Raw genomic sequence first — 19,490 nt, forward strand, 5'->3', positions numbered from 1 at the left:
CCTCAACTCTTGAGGCTAGCTCCTCAGGAACCTCAACTCGTGAGACAGGAACTGCGTTCTGCGCAGCCGCTACCTCAACTCTCGCAGCTCACACCTCAAGAACCTCAACTCGTGAGTCAAGAGCCTCTCTCTGCGCAGCCACCTCAACCCTTGAGGCAAGCGCAACTCTTGAGGCAGGAACCTCATGCTATGAGTCAGCCACCTCAACGCATGCATCTGCCACTTTCTCCTCAACTTGAGCCTCTTCCCATTCAACTTTGAAATAACAAATGACAATAATAACACCTCATTACTTTCATAACTTGCATTGGTAATCATATACATGTATGCCTACACAAACATTATGATAATGGAAGTTATTCGTATTACTTAAATAAACAAATATATATGTATTCCTTGCAATATATTTTTAACAAAATCGCAAAATATGGCAAAAATATCTTCAAAACAAAAATGAATCATGAGTTATGAATGTAATGTAAATATTATGTTGATATTAAAACCCCATGCAAGCATGCATGAAGTAATGCAGTGTTGCCAACAGGGCGAGTTTCCCTTTCCTGAGGTGAAGTAGATTATAGTGCGTATATTTAGTGCAGCTTAATTCTACGATTATCATGCCGGCTATCAAATTCATCAACAAAACAGTCTAAATCAATTCCCTCGGCACGTGCACTTTCAATGGACAGTAATGCGATATTACTCAATCTAGCACTGGTCATGGAATTTCTGAGAAATGTTACACGCCATGCAACATGCTCTGCTTACCTTACAGCATGCTCTACATACAGCATGCTCTGCATACAGCATGCTCTGCATACAGCATGCTCTGCATACCTTACCGCATGCTTCTCAGTCACACATCTTTGGTTGTTGCCAACTCACTAGACTGTCAAGCAGTTTCATAACGTTGCCTTCTAGTCTGCTGCTTTTGCACCAGTGAAACCCTCACTGAGAGAACTTAGCTTTTCTCGGATATGGTCCCTGTAGATGAGAAAGTGCTTTTCTCCCTCCTTCTGATATTCCCTTGAGGACTCTGTCATTTGGAGAGGAGCCTTTAGTGCGTAGCCTCCTTTGGACTTTTATTTAAGCATAACATGCTTCCAGGGAAGGTAATGGTTCCACTTCAGTCGCTAACCCCGTCTGTTACCACACCTGCTCCCATAGACCTTGAGCTGTGTTGCAAGACATGCAGTCCAAGCTTAGTCCTTGTTAGAGGATTTTTTTGTTTACGGAGTCAGTGTGTCACTGGGAAGACGTTCAACAACCAGCAGAAGTGACTTGTTGTGACGCAGTGCGGCAACCTCAGCAACCCGATAAGGAGTTGTCTGTACGACCCAGACAGTCTAGACAGCTTCGGGTTGTCACTGTACTTCCTCGCTTCCCCATGGTTGACAGTTCACAGACTGTGCAGCAGTACCATGATCTTGTGTCCGGCTCCATCAGACGACTGGCTTTTAAGAGCTCCCACAAGTTGTCGCTGTCTGGAGATTCTCAGATGGACTTTGGATCTGACCAAGGAACTGGGCCTCCTGGTCAGTTTTGAGGAGTCTCAGCTCGTCCCATCCCAGACCATTGTCTACCTGGGTATGGATCTTCAGAGTCGAGCTTTTCAGGCTTTTCCGTCGGCCCCAAGGATCTTCCAAGCCCTAGAATGCATCCAGAGCATGCTGAGAAGGAACCGATGCTCAGTCAGGTAGTGGATGAGTCTAACAGGGACACTTTCATCGCTGGCCCTGTTCATCGTGTTAGGGAGACTCCACCTCCCCCCCCTTCAGTATCATCTAGCTGCTCACTGGATAAAGGACATGACGCTAGAGACGGTCTCAGTTCCTGTTTCCGAAGAGAGGAGGTCTTCTCTCGCGTGGTGTAAGAACAGCTTTCTTCTCAAGGAAGTCTACCTTTGGCTGTTCAGAAACCCGACCGCCGTCTCCTCTCGGACGCATCAGACACGGGCTGGGGTGCGACTTTGGACGGACAGGAATGCTCGGGAACATGGAATCAGGAGCAAAGGACACTTCACATCAATTGCAAGGAGTTATTGGCGGTTCTTCTGGCCTTGATAAACTTCAAGTCCCTCCAGCTTAACAAGGTGGTGGAGGTGGACTCTGACAACACCACAGCCCTGGCTTACATCTTCAAGCAGGGAGGGACTCTTTCGTGGAAGTTGTTCTAGATCGCAAGGGACCTCCTCATCTGGTCAAAAGATCGAAAGCTCACGCTGATAACGAGGTTCATTCAGGGCGGTATGAATGTCATGGCAGATCGCCTCAGCCGGAAGGGTCAGGTCATCCCCACAGAGTGGACCCTTCACAAGAATGTTTGCAGCAGACTTTGGGCCCTGTGGGGTCAGCCAACCATAGATCTGTTCGCTACCTCGATAACCTAGAGACTCCTGTTGTATTGTTCTCCGATTCCAGACCCAGCAGCAGTTCACGTGGATGCTTTTCTGCTGGATTGGTCCCATCTCGACCTGTATGCATTCCCGCCGTTCAAGATTGTCAACAGGGTACTTCAGAAGTTCTCCTCTCGCAAAGGGACACGGCTGACGTTGGCTCCGCTCTGGCCCGCGAGAGAATGGTTCATAGAGATACTGCAATGGCTGGTCGACATTCCCAGGACTCTTCCTCTAGGAGTGACCCTTCTACGTCAACCTCACGTAAAGAAGGTACACCCAAACCTCCACGCTCTTCGTCTGACTGCCTTCAGACTTTCGAAAGACTCTCAAGAGCTAGGGGCTTTTCGAAGGAGGCAGCCAGAGCAAGGAGAACATCCACTCTCAGAATCTATCAGTCTCAAGGGGAAGTCTTCCGTAGCTGGTACAAGACCAATGCAGTTTCCTCAACCAGTACCACTGTAACCCAGATTGCTGACTTCCTGTTACATCTAAGGAAAGTAAGATCCCTTTCAGCTCCTACGATCAAGGGTTACAGAAGTATGTTGGCAGCGGTTTTCCGCCACAGAGGCTTGGATCTTTCCACCAACAAAGATCTACAGGACCTCCCTAGGTCTTTTGAGACCTCAAAGGAACGTCGGTTGTCCACTCCAGGCTGGAATCTAGACGTGGTCCTAAGGTTCCTTATGTCATCAAGATTTGAACCTCTCCAATCAGCCTCTTTTTAGGACCTCACATTAAAAAACTCTTTTCCTCGTGTGCTTGACAACAGCTAAAAGAGTAAGTGAGATCCACGCCTTCAGCAGGATCATTGTTTTCACATCTGAAACGGCTACATGTTCCTTGCAGCTCGGTTTTTGCTAAACGAGCTTCCTTCACGTCCTTGGCCTAAGTCGTTCGAGATCCCAAGCCTGTCCAACTTGGTGGGGAATGATCTGGAGAGAGTACTTTGCCCAGTTAGAGCTCTTAGGTACTATCTAAAAAGGTCTTAACCTTTACGAGGACAATCAGAAGCCTTATGGTGTGCTATCAAGAAACCTTCTTTTCCAAGGTCTAAGAACTCAGTTTCTTACCTATTCAGGCTTCTGATTAGGGAAGCACATTCTCATCTGAAGGAAGAAGACCTTGCTTTGCTGAAGGTAAGGACACATGAAGTGGGAGCTGTGGCTACTTCAGTGGCCTTCAAACAGAACCGTTCTCTGCAGAGTGTTATGGATGCAACCTATTGGAGAAGCAAGTCAGTGTTCGCATCATTCTATCTCAAAGATGTCCAGTCTCTTTACGAGTACTGCTACACCCTGGGACCATTCGTAGCAACGAATGCAGTAGTAGGCGAGGGCTCAGCCACTACATTCCCATAATCCCATAACCTTTTAACCTTTCTCTTGAATACTTTTTATGGGTTGTACGGTCGGCTAAGAAGCCTTCCACATCCTTGTTGATTTGGCGGGTGGTCAATTCTTTCTTGAGAAGCGCCGAGGTTAAAGGTTGTGATGAGGTCCTTTAGTATGGGTTGCAGCCCTTGATACTTCAGCACCTTAGAGTTGTTCAGCCTCCTAAGAGGAACGCTGCGCTCAGTAAGGAAGACGAACTTATTTAAGGCAGAGTAATGGCTCAAGTCGACTTCCTTACCAGGTACTTATAATTTCATTGTTATTTTGAATAACTGATAATATGAAATACGGGATACTTAGCTTCTTGATATACATGTACACTGGTTTTCACCCACCTCCCTGGGTGTGAATCAGCTACATGATTATCGGGTAAGATTAATATTGAAAAATGTTATTTTCATTAGTAAAATAAATTTTTGAATATACTTACCCGATAATCATGATTTAATTGACCCACCCTTCCTCCCCATAGAACCAGTGGACCGAGGAAAAATTGAGGTGGTGTCAACAAGAAGTACTGCAGTACCTGGCCACAGGTGGCGCTTGTGAGTACACCCCCCTCTTGTATAGCGATCGCTGGCGTATCCCTTCCGTAGAATTCTGTCGTGCAACGGAGTTGACAGCTACATGATTATCGGGTAAGTATATTCAAAAATTTATTTTACTAATGAAAATAACATTTTAAAAGAATTTGTATTTTTTCTCGCTATGCAAACCTGAGTCATTTACCAAAGGTCCTGCCTCAGCCATCCCTGCAGTCTTTGACCTCAAAAGTGTTGTGATGAGACGCTTGTCTCAAGCAGGCTGCACCATGGATAGCGGTTGTCCATGACAACGTATCATGCCGCAATCCACATCTACCGAATTTCTTTATTGTTTGGCCGTGAAAACAAAACCCAGAAGTAACCTTATTATTTTGTAGTTACTGTATTTTGCCCTGGAGATGCATTAATGTTTGTACCAAGGCAAACCTTGTTTGCTCCTTTATGCATATTCGACAAGATAGTGAAGATTTTATACAAAATTACTGGTGCTGATGGAGCATGTTTATTTAAGAAGACTAATTTTAAATAGGATTTCTCCCTCAATCAAAACAATAAAAATAATATGTAGCTCATATGAGAAACTGCTATAATGCTCTACTTTTGGGTATTTTATAATTTCATTATGGCATCCATTCTCTCTTTGTTGGTTTTTTCCTATTCTTTTGTCTATTTCTTCACTTTTGTCTTTTTTTAAACATTCATTCAAACGAAATTCTATTAGGCCAGTTCTATGAAAGACTTTGAAACTCAACTTGTTTGAATAATAATTATTCTTGTTGATCAATGTTCATATGTAATTTGCAAAGTTGGTCTGAATATAGAAGTGTTATGCTATGGATGATTTCAAAGCAATGCATCACACCGACAAACTTCAATCTATTTTGAGGAAGTAATGGCATTCTTTGAGCTAGATAGAAATTAAATATATAATTATATAATATCAATGATTAGCAAGCATTTTGTTAACAAATGAAACCAAAGTTAAGATTTTTGTGATCAGTGTAAGGTTGTTTATGGGGTCAAATTAAACCTTTTGGTTGGTGTGAGTTCTAGTTTTTTAGTCTCTGCATCAGTTAGATTTCTTTTGTATTGTTCTTTGAGTGAATTATTACAATATTAGTAAAGAAGCTTGGTTTATTTGGAAATGTTTAATTTGGCAATTTTTCTAGTACCTTAATCTGTATAAATATTCTCGTTCATTGGTTTGAATATTTGTAAAGTAGAATCTTTTTTCCAGGAAAACTGTAAAGCCAAAGTTGTTGAAAGAGAATGAATTTAAGAAGAAAACTAAGAGGAAGAAGAAAAAGCAGGCTGAACTAGTGAAATTCTATGCCTTTCAACAAAGACAGAGCAAAATTGACAGTAAGTACTGTACTATTTATGTGCACTGTTTGGTGTCTCATTTTTCCTTTTAAAAATCATTACATGGAATGTGGTATGCCGAGTTGTAATCCCCAAAGAATTAGGGCAATTTACATTTATTTCCCTGAAACTCCCCTTAATGTTCGTATTACTTTGTTCTCAAAGATGACTTACATTGATGCTACCCCAAAATACTGAATGATTTAAAATTTTCTTCCTTTCAAGATGCCACAGCTCTCTCTCACTAGGGTGACATCTGGGCGACTAATGACAACCCATGGTGTGGGAAAACACACCTGCCATCATTAGTCTCTTGTCAGTGTTGGCTCTTATGTTAGTTCTAGTTTTGTTCCGACATGAATACAAACCCTTACGCTCATTACAGTGGATATTATTAGGTGAATCTGGAAGATATAGCAAGATATAACTACCCATAGTTAGCGGGGTTAGACTAGTGACCCCGCTTACACACTCACTGGTTAAGTTACATCAACTTTTTATTTTGGCTCGGAAGAGATCGGACATTCCTGCCTGTCTCTCCCGTAAACCTTTTGTTAAACTGGCTAGTTCTTTTGAACCCCTTTTTCTGTTAAAAGTGAAAGTGTTGTGTTGTGTTGGGAGATTCAAACCATGCCTGTTTGTTTAGGTGTGGAAGGGCGCCAATGCGGCACCTACGTGTCCGCTGTAGAGACGGGCCCACGTGACCTCTGTCCTTCCTGCATTGCCATTCGTGCTCCCAATAATCTCTGTATAATTTGTGTAGGTAGTGGCCATCCTCCCAGTGGCAGAGATTTGCTAGACGATGAAAGAAGAATTGTAAGTGGGACCCATCCCCTTTGGGTTCATCCTCAAAGGGGAAGAAGCCCAGACTTCCTTGTTTGTCGGCACGATCTTGCCATTCCATCTGCTTGACCGATTTCGAAACTCTGGGGACCGTTCGAGTAAGAGTGACCCCCGGATAACTTGACAGAGAAGCCCCCGTCGCTTCCCCTAGCGAAGTGGCACCGCCCTCAAACACAAGGGAGTATCTTACTACTGGTGCTTTGTGACTGTTTGGCTATCCTTGGGGATTTTGGGTTCTCTTTCTAAGGAACAGCTTGTTAAGGCTGTGTGGGCGGGGACACAGTGGGAGCGTTCACCTGCACCCCAAGGTGAAGACTTCAGTCTCCCCCTTAGAGATTCCGAACACCGTAGGCCAGAGGAACCTCTTGTGTCCTTACCAGCAGTAGTCTCAACGCCTCTTGTTCAACCTACTGAATTGTCCTTCAGTAGTTAGGCAAGAGAAGTAGTTGAGTACACCTTGGGGTTTCTCATCGGAGGATCTCTTCGGGGTGAACCCAGAAACTGGCCGTGGCCAGGTTTTGCCTGTTGCTTTTGATGCCTGCCCTCAGCCTGAGTCTTCTCAGTAGGCTGAGGGTATGCAAAGTTTGCTTCCACTGTTAGCCGATGATCGCCATCACTTCCAGAAGTTCGTCACCCCTCTGATTTGGCACCTCTCAGAGGATTCCGCTAGCGAGTACGAGACTCCTCCATGGTGCCTTTAAGCATTTCAGAGCATAGCTTGTCAGAGCAAGACGATGAAGGGGTTCGGCAGCTGTTTACAGCTCTTGCCCCTCATTGTCATATCCATAGGACACAGCAAAATGTTTTCCGTTTTGCTAGGCCTACATCTCCGGGAGTAGCGCCTAAGGTTTTTACTTCTGACATAGTTAACCTTCTTCTCTGCAGTCACGCCAGCGTCAACCTCATCAGTCAGCGTCTAGTTTGTCTTGCTGTGAGCAAATTGACACAAATTCTCGCCTCGGGGAGCGCGCCCATCCACCTACTCTTAGTGAGGGGCTGGGCGAACTCCTCTGCTTGGTGAGAGTTTTAACTCTTCTGCAATATCCTCATTAGTCCAGAGTAGCTAGTTTGCTAGACCATATTTGCCCCCTCGCAAACCTTCCGGTTCAACAATTTCTGAAGTATACTGTGCACTATCATCGATGTCTCACAACATATTATATCAGCACTCTCAGACATGTATCAGGCAGTTACACTCGCCTCACTATTGCCAGCCGCCAGCGTTCACCTCGACAACGCTCACCTTGCCAGCATTTGGCTCATCAGCGTTCACCTTACTAGCGTTCGCCTCATCAGCGCTCTCCTGGCCAGCGTTTACTTTCCTATCATTTACCTCGCCAGCGATCTCCTCGCCAATGCTAATGATTTCACCAACAACGGTCGTCTTGGCAACATTCTCCACGCCAGTGCTTTCCGCTCCAGCGTTTGCCTCGCCAATGATCACCTCGCCAGTGATCTCCTCGCCAACGCTCTTTGATAACAACATTTGCCTCACCAGTGATCTTCTCACCAGCGATCTTTTCACCAATGCTCTTTTAGACAGTGTTAGCCTCACCAGTGATCTCCCCAACAACGATCGTCTCGGCAACATTTTCTACTCCAGCGCTCGCTACTCCAGCGTTCACCTCGCCAGAAACGTTCGCCAAGACAAAAACATTCTCCCTGCCAACAATGTTTGCCCTGTCAATGTTCACCTCGCCAACGGTCACCGAGTCTTTTGATGACAACCGGGCAATGAACAGCAGGTAACTAGAGGGAACGACACTAAGGAAAAGAATACATTGGTTGAACATAGCATTCCAGCAAGCCGTTCTACACCTTTGAGACACCGCTGAAGGCAAGTAAATTTCCCAAGAAAACTCATCTGGAAGCTTGACCTTTTGCAAAGCACAACTGGTTTACGAACCTGGTATCAGCAGTACGACTGGAATTCGCAGAGGGGATTTATGAGCCTCCAACAGCTCCACCTCTAGGTACCCACGTGATTCCTCTTGAAGTCTCAAGATATTCCAGATCTTTTAGCCCTCTAGACACACGATATAACAGCACTCCAACAAAACAGAGGCCCCTACAATGGACATCTCACCGCAGCTCTCCTAAGAAGGTCATCAGACTGCAACACAGCCTAGGTATCATCTCAATTAACCTGCAGTGGAAGAGGAGACGTCATCTATCGACCCCTCCTACAGGAGACACCCTAGTCATAAGGACGGGCAGAGGTTCAAGAGAGATCATATAACTACTGACTCCTATTGGCTGTCTCCGATAGAGCTGGACCAACCAACACCTTTGGATTCTACGAGGACACAAGTACCTCCTCCCATAGCTCCAGAAGTTCAGAAGCCGTAAGAAACAACTCAGAAAAAAATTCTCTTCTTGGGGGTTTTGTCAGTCAATCAAGGGAAAGGAAGGATCTCAAGGCCATCTCAAAGAACTGGCGCTCTAGGGCAGAAGCGTCAACTTCTTCAGCCGGTCCTTCCATCCAGATCCATGGATGTCCGCCGTGGTCAAGGAGGGTTACTGAATAGTTCTTTACTTCAATCCTCCCTTGTCCAAGATACCAGTACCACTTCCAGGTTGTCTATCCATTCAGCAAAGTCCAAGGTTTTGTCATTAGAGACTGGCAAACTTCTAGTGGAGAGGTTTTGAAACCATCTCCGGGTCTTTACAATATGTTATTCTTAGTTTCTAAAGCTTTGTGAGTTTGGAGACTGGTACCTGTACTAGATGTTTCAAGTCTCAACAAGTTTTCAGGTCTAATCAAGATTTTTATGGAAATACTCTCCACAGTGTTGTGGGCAGTATGGAAAGGAAATTGTACATTTTCAGTCGACACAACAAATGCTTACTTTCACATTACTATTCATGTAGATTCGAGAAAATTCCATTGTTTCACAAGAGGTTTGAAGTTCACCAATTTAAGTGCTGTTTCAATTTGAGGACACCTACAAATCTTCACCAATATGATGGATTCTGTCTCCAAATGGATATGGTTTCATGTCATCCTGGTCAGTTTTAGAAGTCTCTTCTGATCAGACCCGGAAGAATCTTTATTTGGGAATGGTAATGTTTTCATGATTTCCCGTCGGTTGAGAGGATTCAGTCTTTTCTACTGTTGTTGGGGAAATTCAAGAAGATGAGGTCATTTTCATTTCAGATGCGGATGAGGCTGTTTAGGACCATGGCTTCCCTAAAGAAGTTCCTGCTGATGTGTTAGCTAAAATTAAGAGTATTTCAATGTCACCTTAATCGAAATCGGAAGGAGATATTCAATCTAGCCAATCACTATTCCAATAATGAAGAATCAACTTCAACTTCTTAGTTGGTAGGACAGTCCTCTTCTATTAATCTAGGTAGTTTCTAAGGATTCTAGATCCCTCTGTTCACAGATGCTTCACACACAAAGGGTGGGAAGCAACACTAGATTATCTCCATCTGTAAGGGAAGTTGATCGCAAGAATCAATGCTTCATATCAATTTCCAGGACTTCTCCCTGTGTTCAGAGCCCTTCAAGCTCAATATTCAAGGGTTTTTTTTTTTTTAGATAACATGAGAGCATTAGCTCATATTCAGAAATGGTGGAACCAAGTTGGAATATTTGTTCTGGATAGCAGAAATGCTACAGTTGGACAAATTGGAGAGGGATACTAGGAGGATCAAATATCCTATTATTATTATCATTATTATTATTTATTATTATTATTATTACTGTATATAGATATCATTATTTTATTATTTTTATTATTATTATTTTATTATTTTAGTATTATCATTATTATTATTTATTTTTCAATATTAATCTTACCCGATGATCATGTAGCTGTCAACTCTGTTGCCCGACAGAAATCTACGGTCGGGATACGCCAGCGATCGCTATACAGGTGGGGGTGTACACAACAGCGCCATCTGTGAGTAGGTACTCAAGTACTTCTTGTCAACAAGAACTCAATTTTTCCTCTGTCGTGCCACCGGCAAGACCTACTAATACGCCATCCCTAACTGGATTTGTTTTCACAACTTTTTGGTGAAGTACACTATTCCAGTTTTGAGCTTTCGCTATGCAGGGGTTTTATCTTCATTTCAAAACTTGAACTCGTTTTGGATAGATTTAATTATGGTGACGAAGAGAGTATGGACTCTCTTTCACTTTTCTTGACCGACCCTTCCCTTAGACGGAAGTGTGTTTAGGTTTTTGGTAATTTTGCTTAACAAAGTTATAGATTTAGTTTATATCTCTCCGCCATTTATAGGCCTCTTCGATTAACTTTCCATTTATTATAAACTTATAAAACTTAATTTTTATGTTTGTTTATATGCGACCTTGCCTAATAGTAGGCGGTCCTTACTTGGAACCGAAGTTGATTAACATTGAGCCCGTCATATCGTATTTCCTGTTAAGAATTTATGCTATTTTAATTTTAATGTTTTTGAAAGAATTTCTTTGATAGTCTCGTACTGTTTTCAAAGATGAACTAACGTTTAGTTTAGTCTCCGCAGTTGTTGACGTTCAGAACGTTCAACTTGCGCTCTATCGTTACGATAGAGAGAGAGTATTTCACGGTTTCACGTTGCAGTAAGAGTAAACCGATTCTAGCGTTTCGTTCATTCTTTCTTAGCTTAAATGGTTTTAATTCTAATAAAGGAACTTTTTATTTGGGAAACCTTTCAGTTTTTTTCCTTTAACAAATAATATGTTTTAACGATATATATTTGGGCTCATCTCTCAGGTTCTAAGTCAAGAGAGAGAGAGAGAGAGATAGAGACGGAGGGAGAGAGAGGAGAATAAACGTTTCGTTCAAGCGGGAAACGTTGTTCTCGTTTTTTACTCTTCTCCCTAGTCGCTATAGGGGAAGAAGGTAAAACGTTTCTAGAGTTTTATTCTTGTTCCCAGGCTTTATGCGGTGAGAGATTTTAAACGTAGTTTATTTGATCTAGTGTTTAGTCTCTTTTCCAGCCACTGAATTCTTTATCTTTCATTATGTTTTTCTGTTACATTGTAAAACTGTTTTCGCAATTACTACCTTTTAATGAAGGATAGGATTGCGTGTTTCAGGTACAAATCACTTAAAGTTTCGAGTTCAGTGAAATAAGTGCAAACAGAAAATCAAAAGTGATAAAGTGATATGCGCAAAGTGTTACAGTGTTGCGTTCGAGGGTTCGTCTGTTCGTGCCAGTTGTTCACCTAGTCCGATACCTCTTACAAGCTCCCAAGCCCAGGGGAGAAGTAATGTCGAACGACTTATGGGTTCCACAGGCCTTGATCGACGAACAGACGTTTCCCTCCGTGGTTTCGGGTGTATCTACACACGTTGCCGACGTGATCACCCCACCCACACAAAGACGAGAGAGCCCATTTATTCCTCGTCTGCGGAAGAGGTTTCTCGCAGAAACCATGGACCAAATCTTGCAGCTTTTAAGTGCAAGTCGGTCCCTTCCGCGCAAGTCCAACGGCCTAGGTGTAGCCACTGGGTCAGTTCGGACTCGCTGCAGTACGACAACTGCACACCTCCCAAGAGAGGCAAGGTGGTACCGCAACAGGCAGTAACTCCGTCTGTTGCCGCACCAGCTGTTTTAGACCCTCAGTCACAACGGACAGTAGCTCCGTTTGTTGTTGTCTTTCATAGACCCTAGTGGTCCATGCTGCAGACTATACAGTCTCAGCTTGCTCCTTCATGCAGGAGTATCGTGCTGGAAGGTTGACAATGCACCTGTTAACCTACAACCCGCCGAGGTTGTGCGCTCAGCAGATACTGCGGCTGCCTGCTCCCACACTCCACCTGTGAGAGCTCCACCTCCGATGCGCAGTCCACCCTGCCAGACGCATGTTCTTGCTGCACCTTCCGTTGACATGCGTGAGCTACCGCATCAGCAGTGGGAAGGTGCTGTAGAGCTGCCGAGTTCCAGCTCTATGCGGCATTCTCCGCAACCCATGCGGCATGCTCCGCATACCATACAGCATGCTCCGCATACCATTCAGCATGCTCCGCAACCCACCGCAGCCCCTCCCACGCTCCAGCACTCTGCTTTTGTTGTTGCCAGCTCCCACACTCCGACTGCGGAGTAGGTTGACGATGCACCCGTGGGCCTACACCTCCCACGGTTGTGCGCCCTGCATGGCTTCCTGCTCTCACACTCTTGTTGTGAGAGCTCCTCCACCCATGCACAGTCATCCCTGCCAGATGTATGATGACTCCCACACACAGAGCACTCCGTTGCCGTGCGTGAGCTACCACAAGCTGCCGTGTTTTGACACGGTGTGTCAACCTCCGCAACACACTGTGGTTACCACCACTCGCCCGCAGCTAACTAGTCAGTCAGGAGTTGAGGCTTCCCCACACAACTTTGGTTGTTGCCAACTCACAGACTGTCAAACAGTTACATGACGTTGCCTTCTGGTCTGCTACTTATACACCAGTGCTGTATGTCCTCACGCTCCTGTTGTGGTTGACAGTTCACAGAATGTCAAGCAGTTTCATAACGTTGCCTTCTGGTCTGCTGCTTTTGCACCAGTGAAACCCTCACTGAGAGAACCTAGCTTTTCTCGGATATGGTTCCTGTAGATGAGAAAGTGCTGTTCTCCCTCCTTCTGATATTCCCTTGAGGACTCTGTCATTTGGAGAGGAGCCTTAAGCTGCTTAGCCTCCTATGGACTTTAATTTAAGCATAACATGCTTCCAGGGAGGGTAAATGGTTCCGCTTCAGTCGCTAACCCCGTCTGTTGCCACACCTGCTCCCATAGACCTTGGGCTTTGTTGCAAGACATGCAGTCCAAGCTTAGTTCTTGATAGAGGATTTTTTACGGAGAAGAACCTTCTTGCCAACGACCTTCCTACCGGTTGGTTGTACGCCCTGTTGACGCTGAGGTATCCTACTCACATCCGCCAGTTGAGATGGTTCCTCCACCGGTGCGACCCAGTGTGGGTTGCCAGTCGCACGTTGACGTTAAGCTACTCTCGGAGGTGGTTGTGGACGTTCAGTGTGTCACTGGGAAGACGTTCAACAACCAGCAGAGGTGACTTGTTGTGACGCAGTGCGGCAACCTCAGCAACCCGATAAGGGGTTGTCTGTACTACCCAGACAGTCTAGACAGTTTCGGGTTGTCGCTGTACTTCCTCGCATCCCCATGGTTGACAGTTCACAGACTGTGCAGCAGTACCATGATCTTGTGTCCGGCTCCGTCACGCATCCACCAGTGCGACCGGATTCAGCGAGTCAGACGTTGCCCACTCCGTTGCCGTTTCCTCATCAGTTTCGGATGAGGAACCCTCTGATGAGAACATGGCTGAACAAGAAGATCAATCCCCAGCCCTGCTATCCATCCAGAAGATGCTGAAGAAGGAATACGGCCCTGTCAGGCTGTGGATGAGTCTGGTTAGGACACTGTCATCCGTGGTTCAATTGGTGTCACTTGGAAGACTACACCTCCGTCCTCTTCGGTTTCATCTAGCTCTTCACTGGAAAAGGACAAGACGCTAGAAGCGGTCTCGATCCCGGTTTCCGGAAGATAAGTCTGGTCTAACCTGAGGAAAGGACTTTATCAACCTTTTATAGGGTCTTCCCCTGACTGTTCAGACTCCCAACCACGTTCTCTTCTCAGACGCATCGGACGTAGGCTGGGGTGCGACCTTAGGCGGTAGGGAATGCTCGGGATTATGGAACTCGAGTCAAAGGACAATGCATTTTAACTGCAAGAAGCTTCTGGCAGTACGTCTGACCTGGAAAAGCTTCAGGTCTCTCCTTCAAGACAAAGTAATGGAGGTCAACACGGACAACTCTCTGCTTTGATGTTCATCTCCTGGCAAGGAGGGACCTACTCTCTGACATGGTGCGAGTTCGCTAGTGACCTCCTCTCCTGTTCAACAGGTCTAGACTTTTCACTAGTAACAATTTCTTCCAAGGCAACTTGAATGTCTTTGCAGTTTGTCTCAGTAGGAAGGGACAATAATTCCAACATATTGGACCCTCCACAGAGATGTATGCAAGAGACTTTGGGTCACCTGGGGCCAGCCAACCATAGATCTCTTCGCAACCTCGATGTCCAAGAGGCTCTCAATACTTTGCTCACCTATCCCGGACCCAGCAGTGGTTCTTTTAGATGCCTTTCTACTAGATTAGTCTCATCTAGATCTATATGCATTCCCTCCGTTCTAGATTGTCAACAAGGTACTGCAGAAGTTCGCCTCTCACGATGGGACAAAGTTGACACTAGTTGCTTCCCTCTGGCCCGCGAGAGAATAACTTACCGAGGTACTTCGATGGCTAGTAGACGTTCCCAGAACTCTTCCCCTAAGGGTGGACCTGCTACGTCTGCCACGCGTAAGAAGGTACTCCAAGGCCTCCACGCTCTTCGTCTCACTGCCTTCAGAGTATCGAAAGACTCTCGAGAACTAGAGGTTTTTCGAAGGAGGCAACCAGAGCGATTGTTAGAGCAAGGAGAACATCCACCCTTAGAGTCTACCAATCGAAGTGGGAAATCTTCCTAAACTGGTGCAAGTCAGTATCCGTATCCTCGACCAGTACCTCTGTAACTCATATAGCTGACTTCCTCTTATTTCTGAGGAAAGAGCGATCTCTTTCAGCTCCCACTTTCAAGGGTTACAGAAGCATGTTGGCATCAGTCTTCCGTCACAGAGGCTTAGATCTTTCCAACAATAAAGATCTACAGGACCTCCTTAAGTCTTTTGAGACCACGAAGGAGCGTCGTTTGGTTACACCTGGTTGGAATTTAGACGTGGTTCTAAGATTCCTTATGTTAGACAGGTTCGAACCACTTCAATCAGCCTCCCTGGAAGATCTCACCTTTAAGACTCTTTTCCTGATATGCTTAACCACAGCTAAAAGAGTCAGTGAGATTCATGCCTTCAGCAAGAACATCGGATTTTCATCCGAAACGGCTACATGTTCTACTTCTTGGTTTTCTAGCCAAACACGAGCTGCCTTCTCGGCCTTGACCAATATCGTTCGTTATTCCAAACTTATCGTATGGTTGGAAATGAACTAGAAAGAGTATTATGTCCTGTAAGAGCTCTTAAGTTCTTTTTTAAAAAAACCTTTACGAGGCCCGTCTGAAGCTTTATGGTGTTCAGTTAAGAATTCATCTTTGCCTATGTCAGAGAATTCTTTATCCTATTATTTTCAGACTGTTATTACGAGAAGCTCATTCCCTTCTGAATGAGGAAGACCAAGCTTGGCTGAAGGTAAGGACACACGAAGTTAGAGCTATCACAACTTCCGTGACCTTTTAATAAAATAGATCTCTGCAAAATATTTTCGACGCAACTTTTTGGAAAAGCTAATCAGTGTTCGCGTCTTTTATCTTAAGAATGTCCAGTCTCTTTACGAGAACTGCTACACTCTGGGACCATTCGTAGCAACGAGTGCAGTAGTGGTGGGGGCTCCACCACTACAATTCCCTAATTCCAGAACCTTTTTAATCTTTCTCTTGAAATATTTCTGGGTTGTCCGGAAGGCTAAGAAGCCTTCCGCATCCTGGTTGATTTGGCGGGTGGTCAAATTCTTTCTTGAGAAGCGCCTAGATTAGAGGTTGTGATGAGGTCCTTTAGTATGGGTTGCAGCCCTTCATACTTCAGCACCTAGGAGTCGCTCAGCATCCTAAGAGGATCGCGAGGCTCAGTAAGGAAGACGTACTTAAAAAGGCAGAGTAATGGTTCAAGTCGACTTCCTTACCAGGTACTTATTTATTTTATGTTTGTTATTTTGAATAACGGCTAAAATAAGATTCCGGATACTTAGCTTCTTTGTTAACATGTATGCTGGTCTCCACCCACCACCCTGGGTGTGAATCAGCTACATGATCATCGGGTAAGATTAATATTGAAAAATGTTATTTTCATTAGTAAAATAAATTTTTGAATATACTTACCCGATGATCATGAATTTAAGGACCCGCCCTTCCTCCCCATAGAGAACCAGTGGACCGAGGAGAAAATTGAGTTCTTGTTGACAAGAAGTACTTGAGTACCTACTCACAGATGGCGCTGTTGTGTACACCCCCACCTGTATAGCGATCGCTGGCGTATCCCGACCGTAGATTTCTGTCGGGCAACAGAGTTGACAGCTACATGATCATCGGGTAAGTATATTCAAAAATTTATTTTACTAATGAAAATAACATTTTAATATTTTACCATTTTTTTAATTTTACATATTTTTTTTAATCATTTCATTATTTTATTATTACTCAAGCTAAAACCCTGGGTGAAAAAGCCGAATGCTTCAAGTCCAAGGGCTCTAACAGGGAAAAGTGGCATGGTGAGAAAAGGAAATAGGGGAATAGCAAATAAAGTAAATATAAATAATGAATGAAAAAAATATATAATATTTTAAGGTAATTGACAAGTCTAAAATAGATCAGCCACATATAAACTACAGGTATACTAATATCCAGATCAGGAATAAGAAATTTAATAGACTGTAAATTACTAGACAACAAATTAAGACCAGAACGCAAAGAATAGAGTTGAGGGGGAAATTAACCTTGGGGATATTGCAGGAGAAAGTATGACTGAACTAAGAAGTGTACTTTATATCAAAAGTAATATCATAGGAGATACTTAGGATTTCTAAATATAAAAGGGGCAGGGGCTTTAGAAAGCTGTGAATAAGATTGGCTAATTGTAAAAGGAATTTGGGAGGAGGACCATGTTACTTTGCGAGGTTAGATCATGGTGGGTAGGTCCTATCTGCTAATTTGCAATATTATTATTATTATTGTTATTATTATTACTAGCTAAGCTACAACCTTAGTTGGAAAAGCAAGATGCTATAAGCCTAAGGGCTTCAACATGGAAAAATAGCCCAGTGAGGAAAGGAAATTAGGAAATAAATAAACGATATAAGAAGTAATTAAAATTAAAATAAAAAATTTAAAAAACATTAACAACATTAAAACAGATATTTGATATATAAATTATAAAAGGACTTATGTTAATCTATTCAACATAGAAACATTTGTTGCGAGTTTGAACATTTGAAGTTCCACTGTTATGACGCTGATAATAGAATAGTACGAGGTAAAAAAGTAGAAGCTTGAATGATGTAAAAAGATATTGTTAGATTACAAGTAAATAACCAGACCTTTTTAGTAGACAGCAAAAATGTATGATGCATGTGTAAGGGCTGTCTATCTCTGCAATGTTCATGTCTCATTCAAAGTATATGGGAAACTTTGAAGAGTTCTGATACGAACTGCTGGGATTTATGTTTAGGTTGCATCACGACCATCATGTTTAAATGGAAGTTGAAAAGATATAGTACCCAGGGGCTGGAAAACAAACTGATTTAGCTGCGATAGGCATATTATGAGAATAGCACGAGGTCTTAGTCGAAGAAGAGGTAGATGTGAAATAAGCATGGCATAAACAGTTAGGATAACTCAGAAAATCATAGAAGAAATCATACATGATGACAGACCAGATGAGAATTCAGGAAAATTAGATTGTAGAGAGCTCATTAAGAGTTTAATCTTGTAAAGGGAAAATCTGACTAGATAGTTGTGTTAAACTAAGCTCTCTCTTTTTTTTTTTTTTTTTTTAATTTATTTTGTTAAAGTCTGGTGGAATGGATAGATGAATGCCCCTATTTTACCCATGCCTGAAGAATAGAATACATGTACAATTTGGGAAAGAAGGAAAATTGTGACAATAATGCAAAATTGTGAAACATGACTTATTCATAGTAGTTTTTGGATATTTAAAAATAAGAGTTGCCCACTTAGATTTTCATACAGCTGTCCTGAATGATTCATTACTAAAAGAAGGTTTAAGATTAGAGCAAATCATGATGAAGGTTGAGCAGCTGGTGTGAATATAGAAAGGAAAAGCAGATATTGGTGCATTCAAAGGTTGAAGAGACAAGGCATAAATTTTCTTATACAATCTTATGTGTATCATGAAGGTTTTCTAGTTAGTGATAGGAATCCTGGATAACATGGTGGAATATATAAATGTTTATTTCTTGACTGTGTTTATGTCAATCTGTGACTTCTCATTATTATTATATTTTTAGATTTTATTTTGTTTTGTAAAATATTTTATTTTTCACTCCAGAACTTGCTCAGTTACGAAAGAGGTTCGAAGAGGACAAGAAAAGGATAAACATGATGAAGTCGACAAGAAAGTTCAAACCTTGATCAAGTGTCCTTCATGTAAGATTTGTAATATAATATTTTGTCAAATTTCACCTTTCATTTTCCTAGTTATCACCAGTATCTTGTCTTGGGGCTAAGAGTTGATATTTGAGGTGTATATTGTTATGTATTTTAGTAAAATATTTGTTTATTGAATATGTTAATATTTAGTAAAGCGGTGTTGGTAGAATGTTTGAGAACTTGAAATTTAAATGGGTAAACAGTTTTAAATAACACTTTGGTGTCCCAAAGTATTTATTTTTTGATGGTGGTGGTAATTTGTTGTCAAGTTAAATTTTGATGGCTAAGTTGAGAAGAATCCAAAGGGAAAGGATATATTGTAAAAGGCAGAGAGCAATGCAGTTAAGGACCAAATGGAGATTTATTTTTATTTTGGTTTTTATTAACCAAGCTGGAATTCCTGTTGGATGAGCATAATGCTACAGTCCCTGGGATTCTGGTAGGGAAAGCAGCTTATTATAAGAAAAATAAAGAGCCCCTAATATAACATATACTGTGCTAAATGATAAGAATAACGATAAAACAATTTTGTTATAAATTTATGCTCACTGTTTAAACTTTTGAAGTTCCAGTGATTCATCTACATGGTTTTGGCAAAAAAGCTTTAGTAACACTTATAAGTGTGTCTTACTGTAACGCCAATTTAGGGGGAAGGGTTCAATGTATGCTGCAATCTTTCAGAAATCCATGAAACTTGTGATTTTTTTTTCAAGAAGTAACTTGCCTATGGTCTCTTTTGGGTTGCTGTAGATTGTGCTAGATGTTTTTATAGTGGCCTTCCA

At 42.9% G+C, this 19,490-nt stretch overlaps 1 protein-coding gene across 1 annotated transcript in view; it reads left to right on the top strand.

The window, feature by feature from the left end:
• The window catches only part of LOC137656836 (ribosomal RNA-processing protein 7 homolog A-like), a 62,891-nt gene extending 44,156 nt beyond the window's left edge, over positions 1–18,735 (top strand). The window contains exons 6-7 of the mRNA XM_068391162.1: positions 5,572–5,696; positions 18,608–18,735. Of these exons, the coding sequence (XP_068247263.1) occupies positions 5,572–5,696; positions 18,608–18,690 (208 nt within the window). The 3' untranslated portion in view covers positions 18,691–18,735. The remainder of the gene's footprint in view (positions 1–5,571; positions 5,697–18,607) is intronic.
• Positions 18,736–19,490: the final 755 nt, after the last annotated feature.

The sequence above is a fragment of the Palaemon carinicauda genome, chromosome 17 (assembly GCF_036898095.1).
Source record: "Palaemon carinicauda isolate YSFRI2023 chromosome 17, ASM3689809v2, whole genome shotgun sequence".
Lineage (NCBI taxonomy): Eukaryota > Metazoa > Arthropoda > Malacostraca > Decapoda > Palaemonidae > Palaemon > Palaemon carinicauda.